At 36.7% G+C, this 26988-nt stretch overlaps 1 protein-coding gene across 1 annotated transcript in view; it reads left to right on the top strand.

The window, feature by feature from the left end:
- The first annotated feature begins 538 nt into the window (after positions 1-538).
- The window catches only part of WDR72 (WD repeat domain 72), a 212117-nt gene continuing 185667 nt past the window's right edge, over positions 539-26988 (top strand). Inside the window, exons 1-10 of the mRNA XM_088840294.1 lie at positions 539-694; positions 7635-7741; positions 13415-13493; positions 14557-14731; positions 15465-15541; positions 16545-16664; positions 17626-17771; positions 18153-18249; positions 23446-23587; positions 24456-24701. Of these exons, the coding sequence (XP_088696420.1) occupies positions 542-694; positions 7635-7741; positions 13415-13493; positions 14557-14731; positions 15465-15541; positions 16545-16664; positions 17626-17771; positions 18153-18249; positions 23446-23587; positions 24456-24701 (1342 nt within the window). The 5' untranslated portion in view covers positions 539-541. The remainder of the gene's footprint in view (positions 695-7634; positions 7742-13414; positions 13494-14556; positions 14732-15464; positions 15542-16544; positions 16665-17625; positions 17772-18152; positions 18250-23445; positions 23588-24455; positions 24702-26988) is intronic.

Genomic DNA, 26988 nt, shown 5'->3' with positions numbered 1-26988 from the left:
TTCTGGGGAGAGAGAGTCTGCAAAATTGTCTTCAAATTACAGTGTCTAGACAACTCTATTTTTCTTGAGAGGCCTAGAGGGACTCTGGAGCAGTCAAGGTCACCCACAGTCAGAGCTGGGGTGGATAGGCTAATTTCAATGTCTGATTACATTCTTCTCTATTTGATGGGAAAGCACCCTTCTTCATAGCTCTGAGAGAACACATTGTTCAAGTCTATGTTATCAAACACATTTGTGAGATAACTTCCCTAATGGTTCAGCTGCAAAAAAATCCGCCTGTAATGCAGGAGACACAGGTGCAATGAAGGTGACATGGGCTTGATCCCTGAGTTGGGAAGTCTCCTGGAGAAGGAAATGTTATCCCATTCCAGTATTCTTGCCACGGAAATCCCATGGATAAAGGAACTTCATGGACTACAGCCCATGGGGTTACGAGAGAGTCGGACGTGACTGAGTGAAACAACCCAACACATTTTCCAAAATTAATGAATGATAACTGTGCACACTTTTACCATTTCTGTGTGTCCAGGGTTCCTTCACCATGAGGTCCTCCCTGCAGGCTGTGGCGCTCTGGGGAAAGAAGGCCCCTCCACACAGCATCACTGCCATCATGATCACCGATGACCAGCAAATGATTGTGACGGGAAGCCAAGAGGGTCAACTCTGTCTCTGGAATCTCTCATCTGAACTAAAGGTTAGTGAAACAATTAATATTGAGGCGGATAGACTTATAAGATAAACATAGCTTGCTGCTTATACCAACAATGACAGTGGAAGTTTTGCATGATTGTTAAAAAGGTGCTTACCAAAGTAATACATGGGTTTTACTTCTGAATTTGGAAAAATGAAGTATTATATGGTGGGTTGAGATCATATTGGAAATTATATTATGAATATTGCTAATCCTAGCTACCAGTTAAGCGTTATCATCCTTTAAGCTATGCTGAGTTTTACTATTTTATATCCTGAATTATATGTTTAAGTAACTGAACTACGGACATGTAAGTATAATTCTACAAATTATGGCTCTATTAATCTAAACAAACGGCACCCTTGAAAATTACTCTTAACTAAATGAGTAATATCTTAATTATCTGGGTGTTTCTGTCAGTTTGGCCTTCTTGCTATTCTTTTAGTCTCTGCTTGCCTGTGTTTTTACAGGTCACATTGGAAAGCTCTAAATCCAATTTACTATTGTTGTCGTCCTATTTCAGAACCTGACCTCACCTAGGATTTGGCCCATTGATTAGCAATTAATTGTCCCTGTCCCAACTCATAAACATTTAACATATTGGAATAGATATTTGCTTAGCTCTAGTAGCCTCTAGACCCAATTTGCACACTTAAACTAATGATGTACTTAAAGTATACTGCCCTCATTAAGAAGCCTTTTAAAGATCAAAGACTATTTTTAGCCTTTAAAGTTTGTCACTTTAAAACCTAAATTAACAATTAATTGTAATTCTATTTTATAGTGTAATTAATTAACATCTCCCATCACTGAGCAGTTGCACTATAGGACTGCCAAGAACTGCAAGCACACCAGCTCAGCTCAATGTTTATGAACATTCCTGAAAGAAGGACTGGGCATTATTACAGCAGCTGGACTTTGAAATTGGCCCTTGCACTTATTATCTCTTATAATTTAAACTCAGAATCCTAAATGATTTATACTATCTTGCTACTCTTATTAATGTTGAAGTGTAGGGTTTTCTGGCTGAAGTAGTAATTTTTATAATATGTTGGTTGCTATAAGTTTAAGAAATTTGGAATCCTAGCATCTGTATCTTTTTACATATGTTCCTGGAATTTACTCACCGTGCATTTATTGGGTGTCTATTGTGACTTAGGCAGTATGGTAGGTACCTAAGTTCAAACATGAATGAAAAGGCCTGGTGCTGGCTGCCTATCAGGTTGCAGTGTTATAGGGCAAGGGCATAGCTAGTAACTGCCATTGCAGTTATGTTATAATACAGGGTGCTCTTTGTGGGGATAAGTCTATACTTCATCGTCAGTGGGGATAATTATTTCATGCTCTTCATAGGAGCAAGTCTTCTGCTTGGGGTTAGAGCAATAGGAAGGGAGGTGCTATTGGCATCTAGTGGGCAGAGGCCAGGAATGTTGTGAACATTCCTTTGTGTAATAACAGCCCCTTCACAACAAAGATATTATTCCACCCAAAATGCTAATATTGAGGTATTCATGGTTAAATATATAGGGTGGGAATCAAATTGTTAGGGGTGAAAGAAACAAGGAGAATCATTGAGGAAACAAGAAGAAAAGTGGATCAGCTTTATGTTTTGGAAATTCACTGTGAGGATATTGTGAAAATTTAGTTACATGAATCAGATACTGTGTGACTGTGAGATTTTCCACATGAGAGTTTTCCTTAATATTTTCTATGGCTAATCATAGGACCAGAAGGAATGAGCAGCTTCTCTTACTTTTCGCTTGAATTTTGCCCCTACATGAAAATGGGTCACCTATTCAGTTCAGTTCAGTCTCTCAGTCGTGTCCAACTCTTTGCAGCCCCATGAACCACAACATGCCAGGCCTCCCTGTCCATCACCAACTCCCAGAGTCCACCCAAACCCATGTCCATCGAGTCGATGATGCCGTCCAATCATCTCATCCTCTGTCTTCCCCTTCTCCTCCTGCCCTCAATCTTTCCCAGCATCAGGGTCTTCTCCAATGAGTCAGCCCTTCGCATCAGGTGGCCAAAGTATTGGAGTTTCAGCTTCAACATCAGTCCTTCCAATGAACACCCAGGACTGATCTCCCTTAGGATGGACTGGTTGGATCTCCTTGCAGTCCAAGGGACTCTCAAGAGTCTTCTCCAGCACCACAGTTCAAAAGCATCATTCTCTGAGCTCAGCTTTCTTAATAGTCCAACTCTCACATCCATACATGAACACTGGAAAAACCATAGCCTTGACTAGATGGACCTTTGTTGGCAAAGTAATTTCTCTGCTTTTTAATTTGCTGTCTAGGTTGGTTATAACTTTCCTTCCAAGGAGTAAGCATCTTTTAATTTCATGCCTATGGTCAACATCTGCAGTGATTTTGGAGCCCAGAAATATAAAGTCAGCCACTCTTTCCACTGTTTCCCCATCTATTTCCCATGAAGTGAAGGGGCCAGATGCCATGATCTTAGTTTTCTGAATGTTGATCTTTAAGCCAACTTTTTCACTCTCCTCTTTCACTTTCATCAAGAGGCTCTTTAGTTCTTCACTTTCTGCCATAAGGGTGGTGTCATCTGCATATCTGAGGTTATTGACATTTCTCTCGGCAATCTTGATTCCATCTTGTGCTTCCTCCAGCCCAGCGTTTCTCATGATGTACTCTGCATATAAATAGGGTGACAATATACAGCCTTTACGTACTCCTTTTCCTATTTGGAACCAGTCTGTTGTTCCATGTCCAGTTCTAACTGTTGCTTCCTGACCTGCATATAGGTTTCTCAAGAGGCAGGTCAGGTGGTCTGGTAGTCCCATCTCTTTCAGAATGTTCCACAGTTTATTGTGATCCACACAGTCAAAGGCTTTTGGCATAGTCCATAAAGCAGAAATAGATGTTTTTCTGGAACTCTGGTGCTTTTTTGATGATTCAGCAGATGTTAGCAATTTGATCTCTGGTTCCTCTGCCTTTTCTAAAACCAGCTTGAACATCTGGAAGTTCATGTATTGCTGAAGCCTGGCTCGGAGAATTTTGAGCATTACTATACTAGCGTGTTAGATGAGTGCAATTGTGCGGTAATTTGAACAGTCTTTGGCATTGCCTTTCTTTGGGATTGGGATGAAAACTGACCTTTTCTAGTCCTGTGGCCACTGCTGAGTTTTCCAAATTTGCTGGCATATTGAGTGCAGCACTTTCACAGCATCATCTTTCAGGATTTGAAATAGCTCAGCTGGAATTCCATCACCTCCACTAGCTTTGTTCGTAGTAGATGCTTCCTAAGCATCTAAGCACCTAAGATGCTTCCTAACTGCAAGGAGATCCAACCAGTCCATTCTAAAGGAGATCAATCCTAGGTGTTCACTGGAAGGACTGATGCTAGGGCTGAAACTCCAATACTTTGGCCACCTCATACGACGAGTTGACTCACTGGAAAGGATGTGAGGGATTGGGGGCGGGAGGAGAAGGGGACGACAGAGAATGAGATGGCTGGATGGCATCATTGACTCGATGGACATGAGTTTGAGTGAACTCTGGGAGTTGGTGATGGACAGGGAGGCCTGGCATGCTGTGATTCATGGGGTCACAAAGAGTTGGACACGACTGAGCGACTGAACTGAACTGAACTGAACTGAAGGCCCACTTGACTTCATATTCCAGGATGTTTGGCTCTAGGTGAGTGATCACACCATCGTGATTATCTGGGTCATGAAGATCTCTTTTTTACAGTTCTTCTGTGTATTCTTGCCACCTCTTCTTAATATCTTCTGCTTCTGTTAGTTCCCTACCGTTTCTGTCCTTTATTGAGCCCATCTTTGCATGAAATGTTCCCTTGGTATCTCTAATTTTCTTGAAGAGATCTCTAGTCTTTCCCATTCTATTGTTTTCCTCTATTTCTTTGCACCGATCACTGAGGGAGGCTTTCTTATTTCTCCTTGCTCTTCTTTGGAACTCTGCATTCAAATGGGTATATCTTTCCTTTTCTCCTTTGCTTTTCGCTTCCTGTCTTTTCACAGCTATTTTTAAGGCCTCCTCGGACAGTCATTTTGCTTTTTTGTATTTCTTTTTCTTGGGGATGGTCTTGATTCCTGTCTCCTGTACAATGTCACGAACCTCCATCCATAGTTCATCAGGCACTGTGTCTATCAGATCTAGTCCCTTAAATCTTTTTCTCACTTCTACTATATAGTCATAAGGGATTTGATTTAGGTCATACCTGAATGGTCTAGTGGTTTTCTTCACTTTCTTCAATTTCAGTCTGAATTTGGCAATAAGGAGTTCATGATCTGAGCCACAGTCAGCTCCCAGTCTTATTTTTCTGACTGTATAGAGCTTCTCCATCTTTGCCTGCAAAGAATATAATCAATCTGATTTCAGTGTCGACCATCTGGTGATGTCCATTGTAGAGTCTTCTCTTGTGTGTTGGAAGAGGGTGTTTGCTATGACCAGTGCGTTCTCTTGGCAAAACTCTATTAGCCTTTGCCCTGCCTTATTCTGTACTTCAAGGCCAAATTTGCCTGTTACTCAGGTGTTTCTTGACTTCCTACTTTTGCATTCCAGTCCTCTATAATGAAAAGGACATCTTTTTTGGGGTGTTAGTTCTACAAGGTCTTGTAGATCTTCATAGTACTGTTCAACTTCAGCTTCTTCTGCATTACTGCTTGGGCCATAGACTTGAATTACCATTGATATTGAATGGTTTGCCTTGGAAATGAACAGAGATCATTCTATTGTTTTTGAGATTGCATCCAAGTACTGCATTTCGGACTCTTGTTGACTATGATGGCTACTCCATTTCTTCTAAGGGATTCCTGCCCACAGTAGTAGATATAATGGTCATCTGAGTTAAATTCACCCATTCCTGTCCATCTTAGTTCACTGATTCCTAGAATGTCATGGGTCACCTATTACCAGAGAAGATTTTAGGCTTTTCAAAAATCAGGGCATGTATGAGTCCTCAACAAATATCTTTTCTGTCTGTAAGACAGTCAAGTGAGTGGCCCATCAGTGATATTTTAATGCTTAGTAGTTTGATTTTTGCTTAAAAAATGCATTATATGTATATGTAATTATTATGTATATATAATGTATACTGTATGTATATATTATATAATATATAATGTCTTCCATAAGAATTGGGATTGCGGGGTGCAGGGGAGCTGGAGAATAAATGTCTCCATCCTGAGCTGCTCATCACATGTCTAGGTTTTTCGTTCTGCTTCCAGGCTCAGGGTCTGTCTCCCAGAGACGTCTGTTTTCCCCAGAACTTTGTGAGGGCTGGGGAACTTCCCATGATAGGAACTTCCTCACTTGGGGGCTTTTGATATTGATTGCTGGCATTCATCTATCATACCTTTGAACATAGAAAAACATGAGCTCTGAACATCCTCTCAGATATAGTCTGTTAATATTGGTATGTTTTATATGTGTATTCTTTGTCTCTACTGAACATTGCTATTCATTTCGTCTTTGTTATGACAAAATGAATAGCAATGTTGAGTGGAGACAAAGAATGGATGTCTTGGTCAAATCCTAGGTCGATATTTACCAACTCTGTGGTGTTGGGTAACTGATTTCTATTCTTTGAGCCCTAATTTCTTCAACTGTGAGATGGGGATTAAACCTTGTTGATGGCTGCACGAGTGCCTGGAATAAGATATATGCTCATCATGTTGTGTATTCTTTTCCCTTTCCTTTTTGTGCCATTAGACGTACTTGAATTGGGAGTGAGAGGGACCAACATTTCAAAGAAGGGGAGCACAAGAATAGAAGTAAAGGTCCTTGGATTTCATGATGACAACTGACTCTATGTGACTGTAGAATTATTTTTTTGTTATTCTTCACACAGCATGTGTGATAAAATGAGTAGGTTATAGTGAATTGTCACGGTGTATTCAACTACACATGAAGATTTGGTAGCAGAACGAGGACTTCATATAAAGGCAATGGTGTTCTGTTCTGATATTTTGTGGTTTTTCTCTGGAGGAGGAGAATCCTTGATTTGCCCTCAATCTTGCTTAGTTTGGCCTGCAATGTAGAGGAAAGGGGTTAAATTCATAGAGGTGTGCACTCCCAAATGTGATGATGGGGAAACACAGCATGCTATTTTCTGAGATGCAACCAGGAAGAAGATAGAGAACTTGGATTGGAAGCGATTATAACCAACTACAAAATGCTCTTTATAGCACTAGAAATTTATTCTGATAACAGATCTTTTAAAGAAGTATTTCTGATTAGTACAGAAATAAGAAGAAAGCAGAATTATGTTATGAAATAATTTGTTCCTTCTGATATGTTGTATTACGGGGGACAGATTTCTTTCACATATGAGATAATGGAAGAATTAGTCTTCGGTGTCGTTTTAAAATTCACATATAGGAGAAAAAATTGGCATTTTAAATAATAGCTTAATTATTTTATTTCTAAAGTCAAAAGTTCATTTTCATTATTTCTGAGGCAGGACTTCAAATAAAACATTATAATGGATACAGGAAAGGTAATATTTTCTCTGCATTATTTTGTAAACCCATTCCTGAATTCTGCAATCTGTACATAAATCTGCTACTATCAGTTGAGGCACATTTTGTGCATAATAAACATCAACAGTGATTTATTTGTATTCAAAACCTAGATCTTGTAAAACAGGTCTGGCCATCATCTAGGCTTCATGATGGATACAAAGCCAAAAAACAAATGAAAAATGTGTATAACATAGTTCCTTTATCTAGAAGTTTATTATTCTGGGGATTTTGATATGCCATATATCAGTTTTCCTGAAACTTATATAAAGCAAAAACAAAGAACACTTTCTAATTAGAATTATGAATAATTTTATAATGTCATATTATATTCTTCAACTAAAAAGTTTACAGCTATTTAAAAGTATTTTATAATGTCATATTATATTCTTCAACTAAAAAGTTTACAGCTATTTAAAAGTTTACTGTCATCATTTTCAGATTTCCGCCAAAGAACTTCTTTTTGGTCACTCAGCTTCAGTGATGTGTTTGGCAAGAGCAAGAGACTTCTCTAAACAGCCCTTCATAGTTAGTGCTGCTGAAAATGGGTAGGTAAGATTTGTGAAACTGTGTACCCCTCTCCATTCCTTGTCCATTATAGAAGCTCTCTGATGGGATACAGAAATCTAGAGCTGAAGGAAACTTTAGTGATTAACATGTTCCTTTTACATATAAGAAAACTTAGATCTTGAATGGTTGATTAAGACTTGTGTGATAGTCCCAAGGAAAGTAATCAGTATTATGACTCCCAATCTTTGAACATCCCAACATGCATATCAGACCTTGTGGCAGCTTCACTGTGTAAAGGATGCTGGAAAATGCTGCTTAGTATAGAATTCAAAATGGAAAAGTCTAGGCACTTCTCTTTTTTTTTTTTTCATTCAATAACTCCCTTTGAGCTATTAAGCAAACCCATGCAAGCTTTCATAGTTTTGTAAAATTATTCAGCAGTTACAATCTTTATGTTGTACACTTGCTTGATATCATTTTAAAACAAACAGAGGAGAGGACTCACTTGTTTGTGGGGGTGTGGGAGTGAGAAGGAGAAGGAACATAGTGATTGGGTGCAGTTTCATGAAAGGAGGTTTATTCAGATGAATTAAGACTTAGCCATAGGAAAAAGCCCTACTGATGGAAAAGCTACTATGAACTTCTCTGCCAAAGAGATATTGCAAATATACTCCGGAATGCAGAATCCATTCAGCATGAGTTAGTGAACGAGGGATTAGGTTGCTGGTTGATAGAAGAGAATTCCCTGCTTTTAAATTTTTAACCCAAGGAGAAATTATATGGCTTTGAATTCTGAGGCACAAAAGAATAGTGAGGAATCAAGTGTCTAATTTTAGAAATGGAATAGTTTAACAAAAAGGCTAGTGGAACAGACAGCAAAGAGATACCTATGTTCTCATAGCTTATAGCAAAGCCATAACTGTTATTCCTAGAGAGACTGGACTTTGAATAAGGTTCAAAAGAAATGTTTTAGTACATTCTTTGTAAACAATCACCTTCCTTTTGTACACTAGGGCTGCCACACAAGCTGAGATATGTATTCCCAAAATAGAGAATTTGGGGATGGTGAATTTTTCTGACACAACTTGCAGAACTGTGAAGATTAATAGCTGAGTGAGAAATAGATCTGAAAACTACCTGTGTTCCACCTTGAGGTTTTTGTCCATAGTAGCCTAGCTTCAGCAAAGAAACTCGGGGTTAATGGACATATTCTTGATGATAGATGAATTCAGCTGTATAAGTCCTGTAACTATGATTGCTAAAGAACTAGAGAGTCTGGTTGGTCTTCCTTTTCTAAGATGATTTGAATTTTCTAAAACTCTGTTTCTTTGGGGTCTGACACCCTACACCTACGAGATTCTTCTAAGGCAATTTATACTTTAGCCATTGCATATTTAGCAAATCCTAATTCAATTTACTTAAATTTATTAAAATTGCTAGGCTGGACCGATCATTCTACAAATAACAATGATTTTTTTTTTTTTTTTAGCTTTTAAAAGTCCCAGGAAGTGACTGTGTGCTTAGCATTTCTGCCTCCAAAATGATCAGATTCATGCTGATCATGACTGCTTTCTGACTTAGTTTTTCTTTTTTTTTTTTCACTTAGTATTACTTCATCTGTAGACATAAATCCTAATATTCAGGAATCCCATTGAATTCCATGATAAATAAATTCTAGGATAAAGGAAATAAATACCTGGACCCTGATGTTGAAATGATGGAATGCCAAAGAAAAAGAGATCCTGAAGTACACAGTGAGAAAAAGCAAATTACTTATAAAGGAATGTTAATTAAACTGAGAGCTGACTTCTTAACAATAAAATGAGAACTAGATAGCAGTGAAATATCTTCAAAAAGTGGAGAGAAAATATCTATCAATTGAAATTATATATCTAGCAAAAACACCTTCAAAAAATTAGGGCAAAATAGTAACACTTAAGACAAAACTGAGAGTGTTCACTGCCAACGGACCCTCTATAAGTAATGAAAAATCTAAATTATATTTTTCAGTAAGAACAATGATTTCGGAAGGAAGATCTGATGGAACAAAGAATACTGAACAAAACTCAGCAAAGTTATAGAAAATTTAAATAAACACAGATTATATTACAATAACGTTTATATGTACCTCCCATCCATCTCCCCCATACATACACAAAATCCTAATCAACAACTGTATATAATAAATGTAATGATCAGAACCCACATTCTCTGGTGTTACAAAGGTGGGTAAAGATGTTGATTAACCTTAGACTTTAAATGAGATATACATGCTGACATTTCCATGGTAACTGCTAAAAGAAAAAATAAAATAAAAACGAAAAAAATAGAATATATAACTTCCAATTTAAAAAAAGAAAAAAATGTTCTTTAATCCTAAGGCAACAACAATAAATGAAATAAATAGCACAGCATAATTGAAATCTGAATAAACCAGTAACTCAATTAAGTAAAGGGACTAAGCCCATCAGTAAAAATTGTAAAACAATTTAAAAGACAAAAACAGCATATGGATATATAAAAGTTAAAAAGAAATGGATTGAAAGAGATTTATCAGGGGAATACTACTGAAAATAATGTTAATATAGCTATATCAGCCTATTATATTTGTAAATATATTTAGTTAATAAAGCCTTAAGACAAAAAGTCTTTACATTGATAGAGTTATTACTTATTAATAAAACTTCCAACCATCAGCAAGAGATGATAGTAGAGAGATAGGCATGCAAACACTCAGTCATCTAGGATAGTGTTCATCAAATCTGAGCCTTTCTCAGGACCACTTACAGATTTTTGAGCCCCATTCTCAGAGTTACAGATTCAGTAGGTCTGGACTGAGGTTCAAGAACTTGCATTTCTAACATGTTCCTGGACAGTGCTAATGCTGCTATTTCAGAGGAATATATTTGGAATGGTGGGTACCCCCATCTGGGGCAGTGAGTGAAAGTGTGAGGTCAAGAATGACTTGGAAAACTCATTGGTGATGATATTCATTAAGAATGAAAACACAGGAGGGAAGATGGTAGGCCTCATTCTAAATACAAGGGTTGTGAAGTCATGCAAGTCATCCAGGTAGAAACATGCAATTGCTAGTTGCATGTGGAAATCTAGAGCCCAGTGAATAGACCTTGGTTTATCAGTGTTATGTTGATGGTACTTGAAGTCATGGGAATAGATAACTTATCTAGAGAGAGTATGAAATATGAGAATATACAAAAGCCTAAGACACAAATCAAAGGAAAGTCAACATTGAAGAAGTGGGCATAAGAAAATAGAAGCCTGAGAATGCCAGAGAAAACCCAAAAGTATTATTGAAAACAAAAGTGAATTTGAAGAATATAATGGATTTTTAAGATTGCAAACCAAGCATTCATATTTATCTCCTTTCCCTCTAGATGCTTCATTAAAATGTGAGCAACAATAACAGTGTTGTAAGCACACAAATATGAACATGGGAATAGAGCCAAGAGAAACCAGTGTATTTTTGAGACACAAAGTGACGGAAAGAGTAGTGACTGATTTATGTATCCATTGAGTGAATTTTTATTGAGGCTCTCAGGTGGGGATATGGAGTTGAATAAGAAAAAAAAAGGCCCTTTGCAAAGGAATTTTAGTGGGAATTTAATGATATCCTAATTGTGTATACTATAGATTTTTTCCAGTGTGTTTTTCTTTTCACTGAAATTTTGTAAATTGCTAAATTACACTTTTACAGTTGAAGGTGATTTAATCTATGTATAAAGTTTGGGAGCAGTATTTGAAAACAAAAAGAATGTCCATTCTAATAGTTAATTTTCATGTCTTATTAGATATGTAACTGAGCAGTTTCAGCTCAATGCCAATGCTACTTTTTATGTACAATAAATTTGCTTTTCTTTCTTTAATAGAATTGATTGGCAAAGAGTTAATTTTTACTATAAGATATTTTTGTATTTTTTTTCCAATTTAAGGTAGACTATAGTATGATAAGCAAACAGGGAAAGCATTAGAATCCAAGAGAGTTTAGAAACATTAGTATCACTGAGAGAGCTTTTATTGATGTCCAGGCTCCAACCTTGGAAACTGTGATTTAATTAGCCTGGCTTGATGTCTGTTTTGGGTCCCAGACTTCGGTATTTTTTAAAAGCTCCCTGATAATTCTAATGTAGAGTCAGAGTTTAGAGCTACTGGTTTAGAGTTAGAGTTATCTAGAAACAAGTTAACTGACCAAAAACTTTACAAAACCCCACATGTCAGGACTCCAACACAGAGCCACGAGATTACAATCTCTGAGGAAACTTTTAAAAATATTCACAGGTGATGCTTGATGAATAGCTAGAGTTGAGAACCACATTGATAAATTATTTTGTAGAGCTAAAATTTTATATTGATGGCTGCTTAAGATTCCATTATATATATATATATATATATATATATATAACTTTTGAGATATTATTTCAATTTCTACCTTTTCCCCAGTCTTATTTTTCACACACACACACACATATACTCCTTTCCCCCTGTTTTATTGAGTTGCATGTCTTTTCAGGTTACCTCAAATTGTTTCTGGCCTACAGTTTGATATAAACAAAGAGAAATAAAACCACTAAGGATATCTAGTTCTATATCTAGGATATGACTTTTCACCTTCAACACTAATGACATTTTGGACCACTGAAGAATTCTGTGTCTGTGCATTGTAGCACATTTCACAGCATCCCTAGCCTTCCCCACTAGATGCCAGTATTGTGTTCCTAGTTGTGACAACCAAAAATGTCTCTAAACATTGTCAAATGTCCTTTGTGGGGCAAAATCAGCTCAGGTTGAGAACCATTGATTTCAAGATTGATTCCCAGTATTTGGCCAGAAAAAAACCCAAGGTCTGCAAACACCAAATGCTTACAGCACTTACTGTTTTTGGTCCATATCATTTGCTTCTTAATAGCAGCTCTCCATTAAAGCCAATAAAGCTTTCACTTTTCTTCCATGGAAAATTTTGCTTATGTGTTGAAAGTGTCAAAACTGAAGAATATTACCAAACAACTCTGAAATAGCCATTCTGGTTTTTGTGAAATGAAATCATACAGATTTAAACTGCTTTACACTGGATGTATTTGTAACTGGATTTCAAAACTATATCTATATCTTCATAACATATATGTAATCAAGTCAGAGTTTTCTAAAAAATGAGAATTTTCTTACTATTTAGTGACAAGGGTGATTTCAGGATTTCAGGAGAAGTGAAGGAATTAAGCATATCAATGACAGACCAAATGTGGCCTCTTGGTGGCACTGTTTATTTTTACAAAAATGACACCTGAGCTCCAAAGATGTATTATGCTTGATGTATTATGCTTTTCAGAATATGTAGTTTTAAGCTCAGTAAAATAAACCATTTTCAATACTTCGCATTTTCCATAGAAAGATTGCCATCCTGTCACTCTCCCAGGCTGGATAGCTGCATCCCCACAATTGGTTGGAGGTCAGATTGGCACTCAAATATGGCTTGTAGGCTGGTGGCAGGTTGTAATTACCAAACAAAAACACACAGATACAGTATGTCATCCCTGCTAATGACCACAACATTTTCTTGCCCAGTAATCTGTAACAAAAAGCCACATAAACGATCAGGCTGCATTTAAGTGCAGCACTAAAGAAAAACTTGGTGGCACAAAAATTATTCTAGCCAATTGAGTGGAAATGACAGAGAATAATACAGTTATCTCTGCTAGGGAGATGTGTATTTGGAATGTCACCAATGGACAGTGCGTGGAGAAGGCCATACTTCCTTACAGACACACTGCAATCTGTGTAAGTATGATCATTTCCTTCAGAACATCTCCAGATTCTACAACTCCTTCAGATCATTTGCGTAGTACGCGTTTAAAGACTTTAGAGGGATTCTTTTCTTGAATTTTTATTTTGTCATTAGAAGTGTCAGTTATCATCTGTTATTTTGGCATTTTTCTTTCCCCAGAGTAACTACTTAACCATTTTTTCTTAATCTTTCTTATATTTCTGTATCTTTCTAACATAGAAACATTTGAAAAACAATTTCCTTATTTTTCCTTAGTTACATTTACAAAACATATACTCACAATGACACACACACAAATTGTTTCCATTTTATCAACAGGCAGTTTTATAAAGCAAATTTTTTTCCTTGTTTCCAATTTAAGCCTCTTTTGGGTGCATAGGTTCTGAATTTCATATTTATGAAATAATAATCACTTTATAATCACTTCCAAGTATTGAAAAGAGGTTTTGACTTTTGGTAGATGGACTCCAAACATATATTTAAGGTAGCTGCATGATTCCAATGGTACTGATGATGTTTTTTACATTGTACACATTGCTTTTACTGTTGATGACTTGCATTGGATCACTTATGAACTCCTTTCTGGGATCCAAACTTTTGCATTGTGATTGTCAAGGGTAGATTATAAACTTTAATATAAACCATTCTTAAAATTTATTTGGCACAAGAATTCCTCAAAAGTTCTTCATTTTTATTTCTTCTTAACATGTAGCAGTACTGCTAGGATAGGAAGCCTGTTTTTGTTGTTTAGTTCCACACAGCATTCCAGAATTAATATAATTATGAGCTTTCCATGATTTGGACTAAAATTGCTTCTTCTCAAAAGACCCCTCCTCCTTCTCCAGAAAAAATGATGAAATATAAGCAAGATAAACTGCAAAATTAACCCTTCAGAAGTGTGAAATCGTTGAACTAAAATAAATTTTAGTTGCTATTCAGCCTAATACCTTAATTGACAGATGATAAAATTAAAATTAACAGAAGTCTTCACCACAGCCAAGATTCTGTTAATTCCAGGTGATAATTAAACTTTTGTTTTGAATTCCATTTGCACAGTATTACCACTGTCCATCCCGGATGACAGGAGAAGGCTGGCTTCTGTGTTGTGGAGAATATCAAGATGTTCTTATAATTGATGCCGAAAGCTTGGTTATTATTCACACATTTGTATCATCTCAGTCCCCTGATTGGATCAACTGCATATGCATTGTTCACTCCATGACAATTCAAGGTAATAGTTAGGTATTCTCTAACACTAGAGATAGCATATGAAAATATCACCTTCGAATTATTTCTTAAATTATTGGGCAAGAGTTCAGAATGCGTGTTTGTGTTTACCTAAGCCAGATCAAGAAAAACTGAGAACACCCATCCCAGTAGAAAATCACTGGAAAGTCAGCAAGAGGTCAAGATGAAGTGGGGAAAGGAAACACTGTATTTCCATGCCCCAGTTCTGCTTGATACATTGTGAGAGTGACAAGCAGAGGTTTGTTATGGATTAACCTGACTCTTGGATTTGCCCTGCTGTATCCTCTAGATGTAGTCAAGAAGAGAATTTAGTTTCTGTAAGGAGAACTAGCTCCTTACCTAACTGCATGTCTTTTCATGCAGTTTGATATAAATTACCTACAACTAGTACTAATATAATTTTATTCCTTTTGAAGGAAAAGCAAGATGTTTATGAAAAGGAATCCAAATTTCCTTGGCGGTAATCAGTATTGCCGCTGTGGTGGTTTGCAACATGGATCGGCTTTCAGTGGTGCTCTCCTTTTACATGGAATGACTTTGAAATTTTAAGACAAATTTAGAATGTGACCTAAAATGGTTATTCTTTTATTTTTTTTTTAATTGAGTATTTGATACCTATGTAGCCTTGGATAATCCTTAAATGACTATGAAATGATCTTCAGGGCAACCAGTTATATCCGTGATCAGTTTACATGTGATGTTTGTTGTTGTTACAGAAGATTCTCTCTTGGCCGTATCAGTAGCTGGTGAGCTCAAAGTATGGGATCTTTCTTCATCTATCAACAGCATTCAGGTTGGCTTATGAATTTATCCTTTATTCTTCCAATTCAAGCATATGTGTTGAAATTTTTAAAATTAGAAGTACTTCTGTGTACTTTTTCCTATCTCTTTTCCAAGTTGTGGACATTGGCAACAATGAATGGTATCTTTCCTAACCTTTTTTCCATATATATACACATGTTTTTATTTACACACATGTGCACGTGTGCACACACACATACACACACATTGATTTTAATTGAAAAAATCCATCATAGAGGAATATTTCTGCGTCCCTTACAACAGAAAACTCCCTTTCTTCTGGCTGTGTATGAACAGTAGCAGTGGCAGGGCCATTGCTATGAATGACTGAGGGTAACATAGGCTGGGGGTCCAGTCTATTCACCCGCTCTCTGGCATCAGGCTACAAGTCGAGGTGATGAACGAAAGAACAGTCACAGTATTTGTGCTGCTGACAGAATTCTTTCAACTGCCTCCTGCTCTGGGCTATCCTTCAGAATTTCTTAGCTGGGAAATTCCATAGTGTGGGAATTGTGTTGGCATCCTGAGACCAACACACACCCGGCATTATCAGAAACACTGAGAACATAGTATTCTAAGTATTCTGTGCTGGTCACTTTTTGTCTTTTCAAAATATTTTGTTCTTTTATTTTAGCAATTAAGATACTTCAAAGGTTTTTAACAAATTATTTTTACTTTTCATGGTTTTATCTTTCTGCTGCATCTAAAAGTCAATGTTATTCATATCTTTACATTTTCAGTCTCTTGCACTATATTCCTCAAAAGCATGTTTATTGAATGATTGTATATAATGAATTCCTGAATTCAACTGGGTTTCCTCTTTATGGTTTCTTTTGCAAAGTAGCTTCTTAGTTCAGAAAACTCAAAAGGAAAATTGGCTGCTTTTTTATAATAATAGTGTGATCTACTTCAGGTGTACAGGGGAGAAGTCTTCTCATGCAGTTTGATATAAATTACCTACAACTAGTACTAATATAATTTTATTCCTTTTGAAGGAAAAGCAAGATGTTTATGAAAAGGAATCCAAATTTCTTAATTCCCTGAACTGCCGAGCAATACGATTTTGCACATATACAGAGAGACTTCTACTGGTGGTATTTTCTAAATGTTGGAAGGTATTATTAAATAACATAATAAACACAAATGTAATTTGATTTTTATCTTGTTTAGGGCAAAAATTAGAAGAGTATATATTAAATATGATACAAACATTTTACAATATTGTTATGACATCTGTGAATTACTTGTCTTTCATGACCAACTTTTATCATTTTTCCTTCCCTGAATTGGGTAGTTTTGCTTCCCAGGATATTGTATATATAAAGTACATCTTAATTTTATTAATAACAAACTATTATAATAATGAGCATTTATCTCAGATTAAAGAATTGATGCCTACACTTTACAATTAAAAAGAAAGCTAATATTTTCTCTATATATGTTGGTCTTACTTTTAGATCTTTTTTCTTTTCCTGCTTTGTCATTAAACTTGTTTCAGGGATTCCTTTCTTGTGACTATATTCACCAACATCTCCAAGAGGAAATGAAAGCTAAGTTGCTATCATTTGATAGCATCCTTTTTTTCTCTGATATTTCATATACTTGGCTCAGTTAACAAAACTAAAGGCCTATAATATATTTCTGAACTAAAATGTAAAGTACATGGCTTAACATGTACTTTAGGATTTCTACTGTATTAATTTTTTTGTGTGTAATACATTTTTCAAATGTTCATCTTTGACTATCCATACGGAAAGAATGAAATTGTATAGGAAATTTGGGATGTTTTGGTCTCTGTGCTTAATGTTTTTGGTCTCTCTACTTATTAAGCACATTCTGGAGGGTTTCTGTCAGATAGTTTATCCACTGAAACCTACCTAGGGTAAATGTGAAAAAATAAATACTAATGAAGTATTATCTTGGTCTATGAGTACATTCTGGCCTGTTATTAATACTTAATTGGTTGCTGTTTTAACACTGTCATCTAAATAGTCTTGATAAGAATACTTTATCTTTCTCCTTGGTAGATTAGATTGGAAGCTTTTGTTAACAAGCATCATTCATTCTGTATTTTAGGTTTATGATTATTGTGATTTTTCCCTTCTTTGGACTGAAGTTAGTGGGAGTGGGCAGTTCTTTGCTGGTGGAGAAGTGCTTGCTGCTCACAGAATCATCATCTGGACAGAAGATGGTCACAGTTATATCTATCAGCTGCTGAACAGGTGGGCTCAGATGGAAACGGCATACAAAACATTCAGGTAGAAAATGAACTTTGGGAGGTTTATTATGGAAAAATCCCCGCATGCTGCCCATGATCAAAAACCAGAACAAAACAACTTTGGCACTAGAAGATTTACTCTGGGCTTGGTAGGCTTTAGCCTTTGTATAAAACAGCAGGGGATGAAGGAATGAGATTAACCATGTATAACTTGTACAGCTGGTGCTGGGTTTTCAAAAAGTCACTTGTAATTATTAACCCAACAATTTCTAACTAGAGTTTAGAAACCTGAATGGTACCATCCGGCTTTTGAAAGTGGGAGGGGAAAATACTGAATAAAGAACCCCAAAGTTCTAAACTTTGCTTTTTATATTTTGCTATGCAGTGGGCTTTCAAAAAGCATATACCCTGCTGATGGAACACTGCTTAAAGAGACCGTTTATCCTCACTTACTGTGCTCTACTTCTGTGCAGGAAAATAAGGTAATGCAAGAAGAGAGTGACTGCATCAAAGCTGTTTCAGATAAGAGTTACTTTGTCTGTAACAGAGTCTGGCTTGAAAAAATTGAATTGAAGCATCACATCAAGTTGTCAATGAGAAAATTAAATCTAACTGTTCATGGTTACTGAAATCTTTGCCTTTAAGAAATCAATTTTTAATTCTGATTAGCTAAACAATACATACTTATTATAGAAAATTATAAAAAAGGGAGAAATTAAAAGTTCTAACTTTATCACCATAAATATTCACTATGAGTTTTTTATTTTATGTATTTACTTATTTTAATTGGAAAATGTTCAAATATTTGAAAGACTATAGGAATAGTACATAATCAGTCACATATCCTTTACCTAGATTCACCAGTCATCAACATTTGCCATATTTATGTCTTCTCTCTCTCATTCTCTCTCTCTTGCTGTCTGCATACACACACACACACACACCACACACACACACACACACACACACACACACTCACACATTTTCCGCTAACCCTTTTGATAGATATTTTGATTCAAAGTTTTTAACATTTTGATGCATTACCTTTAATTTTTAAATTTTATCAAATTGCTTATATCCTGCTTTTTTTTTTTTACTTAACTGTATATTGAGATCACTCTTACATGCATTTAGCTTTTCTTCTGTATAAAGTGTCCTGTTAAAACAAATAAAATTATGGTTCTTGGAAGAGAGTTGAGGATGTACTTGTGAGCTTTTACTTGACTAAATTATATCTTTGACACTCTATGAAGCCTGAAAATTTAAGCAGCTATTTTACTTTAGTAGTGTCAACGAAAGTTGTTTTTTTTTAACCTACTGGATTTCAGTTCAGTTCAGTCACTCAGTCGTGTCTGACTCTTTGCGACCCCATGGACTGCAGCACGCCAGGCCTCCCTGTCCATCACCAACTCCTGGAGTATACTCAAACTCATGTCCATTGAGTTGGTGATGCCATCCAACCATCTCATCCTCTGTCATCCCCTTCTCCTGCCCTCAATCTTTCCAAGCATCAGGGTCTTTTCGAATGAGTCAGCTCTTTGCATCAAATGGCCAGAGTATGGGAGTTTCAGCTTCAGCATCAGTTCTTCCAATGAATATTCAAGACTGATTTCCTTTAGGATGGACTGGTTGGATCTCCTTGCGGTCCAAGGGACTCTCAAGAGTCTTCTCCAACACCACAGTTCAAAAGCATCAATTCTTTGGTGCTCAGCTTTCTTTATAGTCCAACTCTCACATTCATACATGACTATTGGAAAAACCATAGCTTTGATTAGATGGACCTTTGTTGGTAAAGTAATGTCTCTGCTTTTTAATATGCTGTCTAGTTTTGTCATAACTTTTCTTCCAAGGAGCAAGCGTCTTTTAATTTCATGGCTGCAGTCACCATCTGCAGTGATTTTGGAGCCCCCCAAAATAATCCTACTGGATTTAGTCATCAGTTATTCTCCAAAAAAGTATTTCATGGAGAATGGAGGAGTTCTGAATTATTGATGTGTCAACCAAGGAAGTATGAAACTTTTTACAGGGATGGTTTGTTTAAGTAGGCAGCATAATTGTTGCAAATCCTATCTATAGTTCAGTATTGACTCTTTAACATATCTGTGAGGTTTTGTTGCAAAAACTTAATTAAGCAGTGTCAATTTAAAATTAAAACTCCAAGTGGCATTAGGGCACAGGCAAACTTTAGAGTTATGGTGTGGAGCCCTATTTCTAAAGGAATTTGTGGGTTGCAATAGAGCCTTATTTTGCTGGTGATCACAAAATCAGTATTGTGGCTTGCTTAAAAAGGCATCTTAAGTTATTTTTTAAAGGGCTTTTCTTTTCTTCCTTTTTTGTTCCTGGATGCATTTTTACATAGCACAGTTTGCTCTAAAAGCTAGATATGAGAAATGTCCTTTAAGAGCTTCTGGTCTACCACAGGTATCAATGCTATGCATAACTATGAAGAAAAATAAAAACAATTACAAATCAATTTAAAAAATACTAATCTTAGAGGAAGCTGCTTTTCTTTATGTCTCAAAAGGTGAAGACATGGATTTGTGAGTCTTCTATTGATGTATAATTCTCATTTAGACAGCCACAGCTGTTTCAATATCTTACAAGTACTTGTTTCAGTATCTTAAAAGTACCTAAAAGCTAGTGAAAATGAATAGAATAATCTGAAACTAAAAGAAACTGGTCTACTTAGACTCTTAATTGCCCTTTATCCAGCCACGAAGCTAAATTCAGTTTCTTCCTATTCAAAACATCACCAATATTCACTAAATATAAGACTTCTTAGTGCCTCCTACAGTTACAAGGTAATAAGGCATTTTTGTGGTGTAGGGAGCTGAGGTTAATGGATACAGTGAAAATAGAGAATTATGCTCTATAAACATGTTTTTTGGAGTGATGCCATAGATTTGAATCCCCTTGTTTGATGATAGCATGTCCTTATGGGATACCAGGGGCTTATCTGCTGATGGAGTTGTGCCGGGGTCCAGCTTCAGCAGAGTCCAGGGATACCCTCAGGATGAGCGGCGTTGGCGAGAAAAGAAAGAAAAAGTGAAGAATCAAGGCTGCTTTATTTTTTATATCAGTGCTTATATACCCTAAAACCGGCAATACTAAAAAGGGAGAAGGGATTGTCTTGATACAATTGTGCCAGGAATGCAGTCATAGACCATCTTCTAGAACAGTCAGCACCTTCACTCATAACTCTCAAACAATGGACTTTTAAGACATCAAGGCCACAAGGCATGAGAAAATGGCATTATCCGTGTAGCAGTTAGTCAACTGTAAAAACTATTAGCAAGCCTTATCTTGGGAGACTCAGTTCTGCACAAACTTTGTGACTCCCTAGGTAGCATGGTATCTGTTTTTGGGCTTTACCCCCATACATCTGCAGTAACAATTTTCTACACTAATACTGTATGCTTATTCATTTTGTTATAAACCTTTACTCTATGTATTCCTTTAGTGTATTCCCAGGCACACCATGGACAGGGGGAAGGGAGACATATCAGGAAGCACTGGTATGTGACCTTGAAGGCCAAGAGTCTCATGAGCTCCCTCCAGATCTCACTTTAAGGGGCCCTTCTAAACTCATGAAAGGCTTTGTATCTATTTTGCTTGTGAAATGTTTAGGCCTATTGTTAGCAGACTTAGTTTTATGCCGGGGGCGCTTTGTGCAGTCCTGAGCATTCCAAATTCTAAATTGACAATTATAACCTCAACAGGGCCAGAAGGATTAGGATGTTCTGTGTAAAAATATTTTATTCATTCCTGGCCTGTTTATAGAGCCCATACACCCTCAGGGACTGTATTGCTGCCATGCAAAGGCTTCAAGGGGGATATTTGAGCAGGAGTCATAAGAATTCTTAGAAAGCACAGAGGACTACCAAGCATCAGAAGAAGAAAAGACGGAGGCCCAGGAGTAGATGATGGGGCAGCCCCGAGAAATCCCATGAGGTCTGGACGGCCTTGCGTGCCAGCTCCTCAAGTCAAGACCTTGTCATGGACGGGGTTTCTCCTGCCGGCTCCTGACAGAGTTGTAGTAGCAAGAATAAGGACTCACCTTTTATTCCAACTGCTTTATGAGAGCCTCCCTAGCTTCAAATCATAGCTGATGATCATCGAAGCCTGTGGCAGGGATCCTGACTGCTGTGATGAGGAACTGGGCTTTCCAAGGTCTTAGCTGTGGAGTAAGACTGCAGTGTTAAGGTGGGAGTAGATTGGATAGAAACAGCCTGAAGATTGCAGATAAGGAATTTGGGAGCATGAACTAAGAGTCATGACAATGACAATGATTATAGGTAACTTTTTTTTTTTGAGTCTTTATTATTGTTAAACACACACATGGTCGTATGTACATGAATTTCTACCATGATCCCATCTTGAAACTGATGCTCAGGGAGGTTAATTCCCAAGATTTGAACCTAGGAAGTTTGGTTCGAGAGTCTGGAATGGACTTTGGAGTGAATTTCTCATTTGTTCTGAGAATGGATATTAAGAATGGTTTCTATTTATTGTACACGTGTGCTAAGTCGCTTCAGTTATGTCCAACTCTTTGAGACCCTATGGACTGTAGCCCACTAGGCTCCTCTGTCCGTGGGATTCTCTAGGCAAGAATTCTGGAGTGGGTTGCCATACCCTCCTCCATGGGAACTTCCTGACCCAGGGATAAAACCTGTGTCTCTTCTGACTCCTGCATTGGCAGGAGGGTTCTTTACCACTAGCACCACCATTCTAAGTACTTACCCTTATCAACTCATTAATCCTGACAGTAATCTATGTAGTAGGTGCTTTTATTTATTAGCCTTCTTTCACAGTTAGGGGGAAAAGAGATAACAGGGAGTTAAGTAAATTGCCTAAATGAAGTAATTGGTTCTTGTAATAGAGTTTAGTATGAGCTAAAACCAGGATTTGAATCCAGGTATTTACCTCAAGAGAATTCACTGTTAATGACTTTTTTATTACCTCTTTGAGGATAGGCACTTCTTGTCATAGGTGATGGGTACTGATATGAAAAATGAGAATCACATGGTAAGGGGCTCCGAGGGAGTTTTCAGTTGAATTCAAGAAAGGAGGAGATTGAGGCATCAGGGAGTGGGTGTGAGCAAGTGAGTCACAGTAGTACAGAGGTGAGGGCAGAGGGGATAAGAGCGGTCTGGGGAGAACGGGCTAGCAGGGCAGCACATCTTGCTTTGAGGGAGATGTGCTACCACCAATTTGAGTAACCACTCAGCCTCTCTGGACCTTAATTTTCATATCAAAATCATGAGAAAATTGAGCTAGTCAATTTTAAGGTTCCCAAAGGTTTAGAGAGTTTGAGAGGCCAATAATCAAATTATATCAACACCAACTGCACAGGATTATTTAACTTGAATACATGCAAAGCCCCTAACAGTATGTGTAATATACACACAGAACATGTTCAATAAATGTTAGCTATTCTTATTAATGCTCTGAAATCTAGCTGATGACTTTGCTTCTTATTTTATAAAATTTTTTTTTTGTCTTGAGTAAGAGACTATTTTCCTAAATTTACTTGAAAGTTTGAAACAGTGGGAATAAATTAATTAGGTTCATCCATGAAGCCTTGTTCTTTCATTTAAAAGCAGTGGCTGCCATTATATAGACTTTTTTTTGAAAGTTTTTTTTTTTTACGTAAATGTTAACTCTTTTAGTTGGACCAGAGCCTTCCTTTTGTTATGGGCTACATGAATGAAAGGAAAGAGCCTTTTTATAAGATACTTTTCTCTGGAGAAGTCTCTGGAAGAATTACTTTGTGGCACATCCCTGATGTTCCTGTGTCCAAGTTTGATGGTTCTCCTAGAGGTAAGACAAATTCTATTTCTAATCACCTGTCTTCTAAGAAATACTTTATAATTAATCTGGTGGGTTTTTTTTAAGTTAAGTAATAGGAAAGGTTGGGGGCGGGAGGAGAAGGGGTCAACAGAGAATGAGATGGCTGGATGGCATCACCGACTCGATGGACATGAGTTTGAGTGAACTCCGGAAGTTGATGATGGACAGGGAGGCCTGGCGTGCTGTGATTCATGGGGTCGCGGAGAGTCAGACATGACTGAGCGACTGAACTGAACTGAATAGGAGGCTACAAACAAGGAAAAGTTCTCATGTGCCACTATGCATTAGATGCTAACATAAATATAGGTATAAACAAGATGCTTATAGATCTTACACAGTAGTGTGGCCACTGATGCTTATAGATCTTATACAGTAGTGTGGCCACTGTAATTCAAATTAACATCAGCTTATTGTGAGTGATGTTTTATTGAACTGAAATGAATGTTGGCAATATGAATACAGGGTAGACTGATAGATCACATTCATATTTTTGAATTTGTCATTTCCATATCCTGTACTCCTTTTCAACTAATTTCTCTATTCAAAAGTTTCTCAAAAAAAAAAAAAGAGTTTCTCAGTTCTTTTTCAGTTGACTTAAGTCTAAAAATGAATCCACTAATACACATCTATTCTTCTGAGGCTCCTTAAGGGAGAGAGAACCAATAAAAAAGCATTTGGAGTGAAAACAATGCATAGTAGGAGAACTTTCTGCCTATAGTACACTATTAGGATGGCAAAAGAGCCTCTGTGTGCCCCAAGGTATGGTGCGTTGATCATATTTTCTATATCTGTGATGAATTTATAAACCAAATTTTTCCTGTTTGTGTTTTCTTCTTAGAGATACCAATAACTACCACTTGGACCCTTCAAGATAATTTTGATAAGCATTATACTACATCACAAAGTATTAGTGACTACTTCTCTGGGTTTAAAGATGAGAATGAAACTGCGGTTGTCACTTCATCAGAGTATGTTCCAAGTCTTGATAAACTAATATGTGGCTGTGAAGATGGGACAATTTTCATTACACAGGCTTTGAATGCTGCCAAAGCAGGACTTCTAGAAGGCGGTTCTTTACTAAAAGGTCTTGAATTTTATTTGACCCTATTTATTTAATTTACCTAAGCTTCAACTAATAAGCTATACTAAGAAGACTGCTGAAGCTTAAAAAATTGTAGGCATTTGCTAGTAAACTTGTGCATGTTTTAATGCTAAAGTAAAACATATATAGGTTTTTTAAAAAGTCAAATAGAAGACTATATGATGAGAAATAAATTTCTCTCTTTATTTGATCTTCCAGGAAGATCACCAAAGGCAAGTGCTAATAAGTTTCTTTATACCCTTTCTGAATTTTCCTATGCATATATAGGCATATAGCAAGATAGCAATATAGATTCTTTTAGTTATATTATAAAAATGAAACCACAGTCTACATATTTTACTAAAATATTCTTAAATTCTCAAAATATTTTGGAGCACATTCTTTATGACTTCATTTTACATGATTAAGAATAATTGAATTTTAATTTAAAAAAATCTCCTATGATGTGTGTTTAAGATTTTTCTAGCCTTTGACTACTATAGACAATGCAAAATTAACTCTCTTTGCACATACATGTGGGTGTATGTATAGAATTCAGAGAAGGCGATGGCACTCCACTACAGTACTCTTGCCTGGAAAATCCCATGGATGGAGGAGCCTGGTAGGCTGCAGTCCATGGGGTCGCAAAGAGTCGAACACCACTGAGCGACTTCACTTTCACTTTTCACTTTTCATGCATTGGAGAAGGAAATGGCAACCCACTCCATTGTTCTTGCCTGGAGAATCCCAGGGACGGGGGAGCCTGGTGGGCTGCCGTTTATGGGATCGCACAGAGTTGGACACGACTGAAGCGACTTAGCAGCAGCAGCTGCAGCATGTATAGAACTATTTTCCAGTAGAATTACTAGATCAACCTTTATGTATATTTTTAAATATTTGATATGTATTTTATGCATATTTTATGTATATTTTAAAATATTTGAAAATATATCTTAAAATGTTTTCCAAAGTACATCAATATACATGTGTATCCACTAACACACATGTATAAAAATGCCTTTTTCCTCAAACCTTAGCCAAACTTCTATTCTGTTCAACTTTTTAATATTTGCCAATCAGGAAAAAGTGGTATCTTCCTATTTTAGTTTTTCATTTTTGTGTCAATGAAATATAAATATGTTTTTATGTACCTTTGTGCATTACAACAGCAAAAATCTATTAAGTAAAGACCATTATGCAGAAAGTTGTCGTACGTAAAAAAGGAAATATAGAGGTGACTGAGATTGGGAGTTATGTAGATAAATTTGTTTGAGGAGGGCATGGCAACCCACTCCAGTATTCTTGCCTGGAGTATCCCCAGGGACAGAGAAGCCTGGTGGGCTGCTGTCCATGGGATCACAAAAGAGTCAGACAGAACTTAGCGACTAAACAACAATGACAACAGTGTACTGCTATATGTCTCAATGGCTGATGCAAAAAGTTAGTAAAAAAGCTTAAGATCTTAGCATATTTTATCTCGACTGATTTATATTATTCAGAAAAAAAGCAGACACTTACATTTAACTGGTAGCATCTGAATTAATATTCATCTTGGTTTGTTAGTAGACATAAAATGAAGAGGTGTCTGATGGAACAGAAGAAGTAATAATGATTCTTTGGGACCCAGTGTAAATAAAAAGAGATTGTGGTCTGTGGTCCTCTCTAATTTTTTTGAGTTTAGCCAATAATGATGGAAGAAGAAGTTTGGAAACTGGGATCAGTAAGTTTGTGTTCTACTACAGCCATGGTATGAAATATCCAGGTTTCATATGTTATGAAACCCAGGTTTTCATACCCAGGTTTTCCTATCAAGTGCCAATGCTAAGAAATTATGTACATTATCTTATTTCACATAGTTGTCTTGTGTGAAGTAAGGGCTATTTTATCCTACTGTTTCAGATGCAGTACCTGTGGCTTAGAGGGAAAAAGTAAGTTGTCCATGGTGACACATCTAGTAATCAACAGACCCAGAAAAATAAAACCAGATTTGTTTAATAGCAAAGCTATGCTCTTAAACATTATGCTGTGTTTCTTCACACTTGAATTCAAGTCACTTAGCCCTTCTGAGCCTCAGATGCTTTATCAGTAAAACGAAATGGTGGAACTAGGTAATCTGTAATATCTTAAGCAATATCTGAAGCAAAAATATTCTATGAAACTTTGGTTTTCTTTAATAGTAGAGGTGATCGTGTTATTTTAAAGGACAGCAGAAATGTTCTGAGATTACTTATGTAGAAACAGAATGTATGAACTGTCACTCTTTTATGACAGTTTGCTATTTCTTGGCACT

The sequence above is a fragment of the Moschus berezovskii genome, chromosome 9 (assembly GCF_049115385.1).
Source record: "Moschus berezovskii isolate FMDL1 chromosome 9, NW_MosBer_1.0, whole genome shotgun sequence".
In the NCBI taxonomy this organism is placed as follows: Eukaryota; Metazoa; Chordata; class Mammalia; order Artiodactyla; family Moschidae; genus Moschus; species Moschus berezovskii.
The sequence above is the reverse complement of the archived record's forward strand: the minus strand, read 5'-3'. Positions and strand labels throughout refer to the sequence as shown.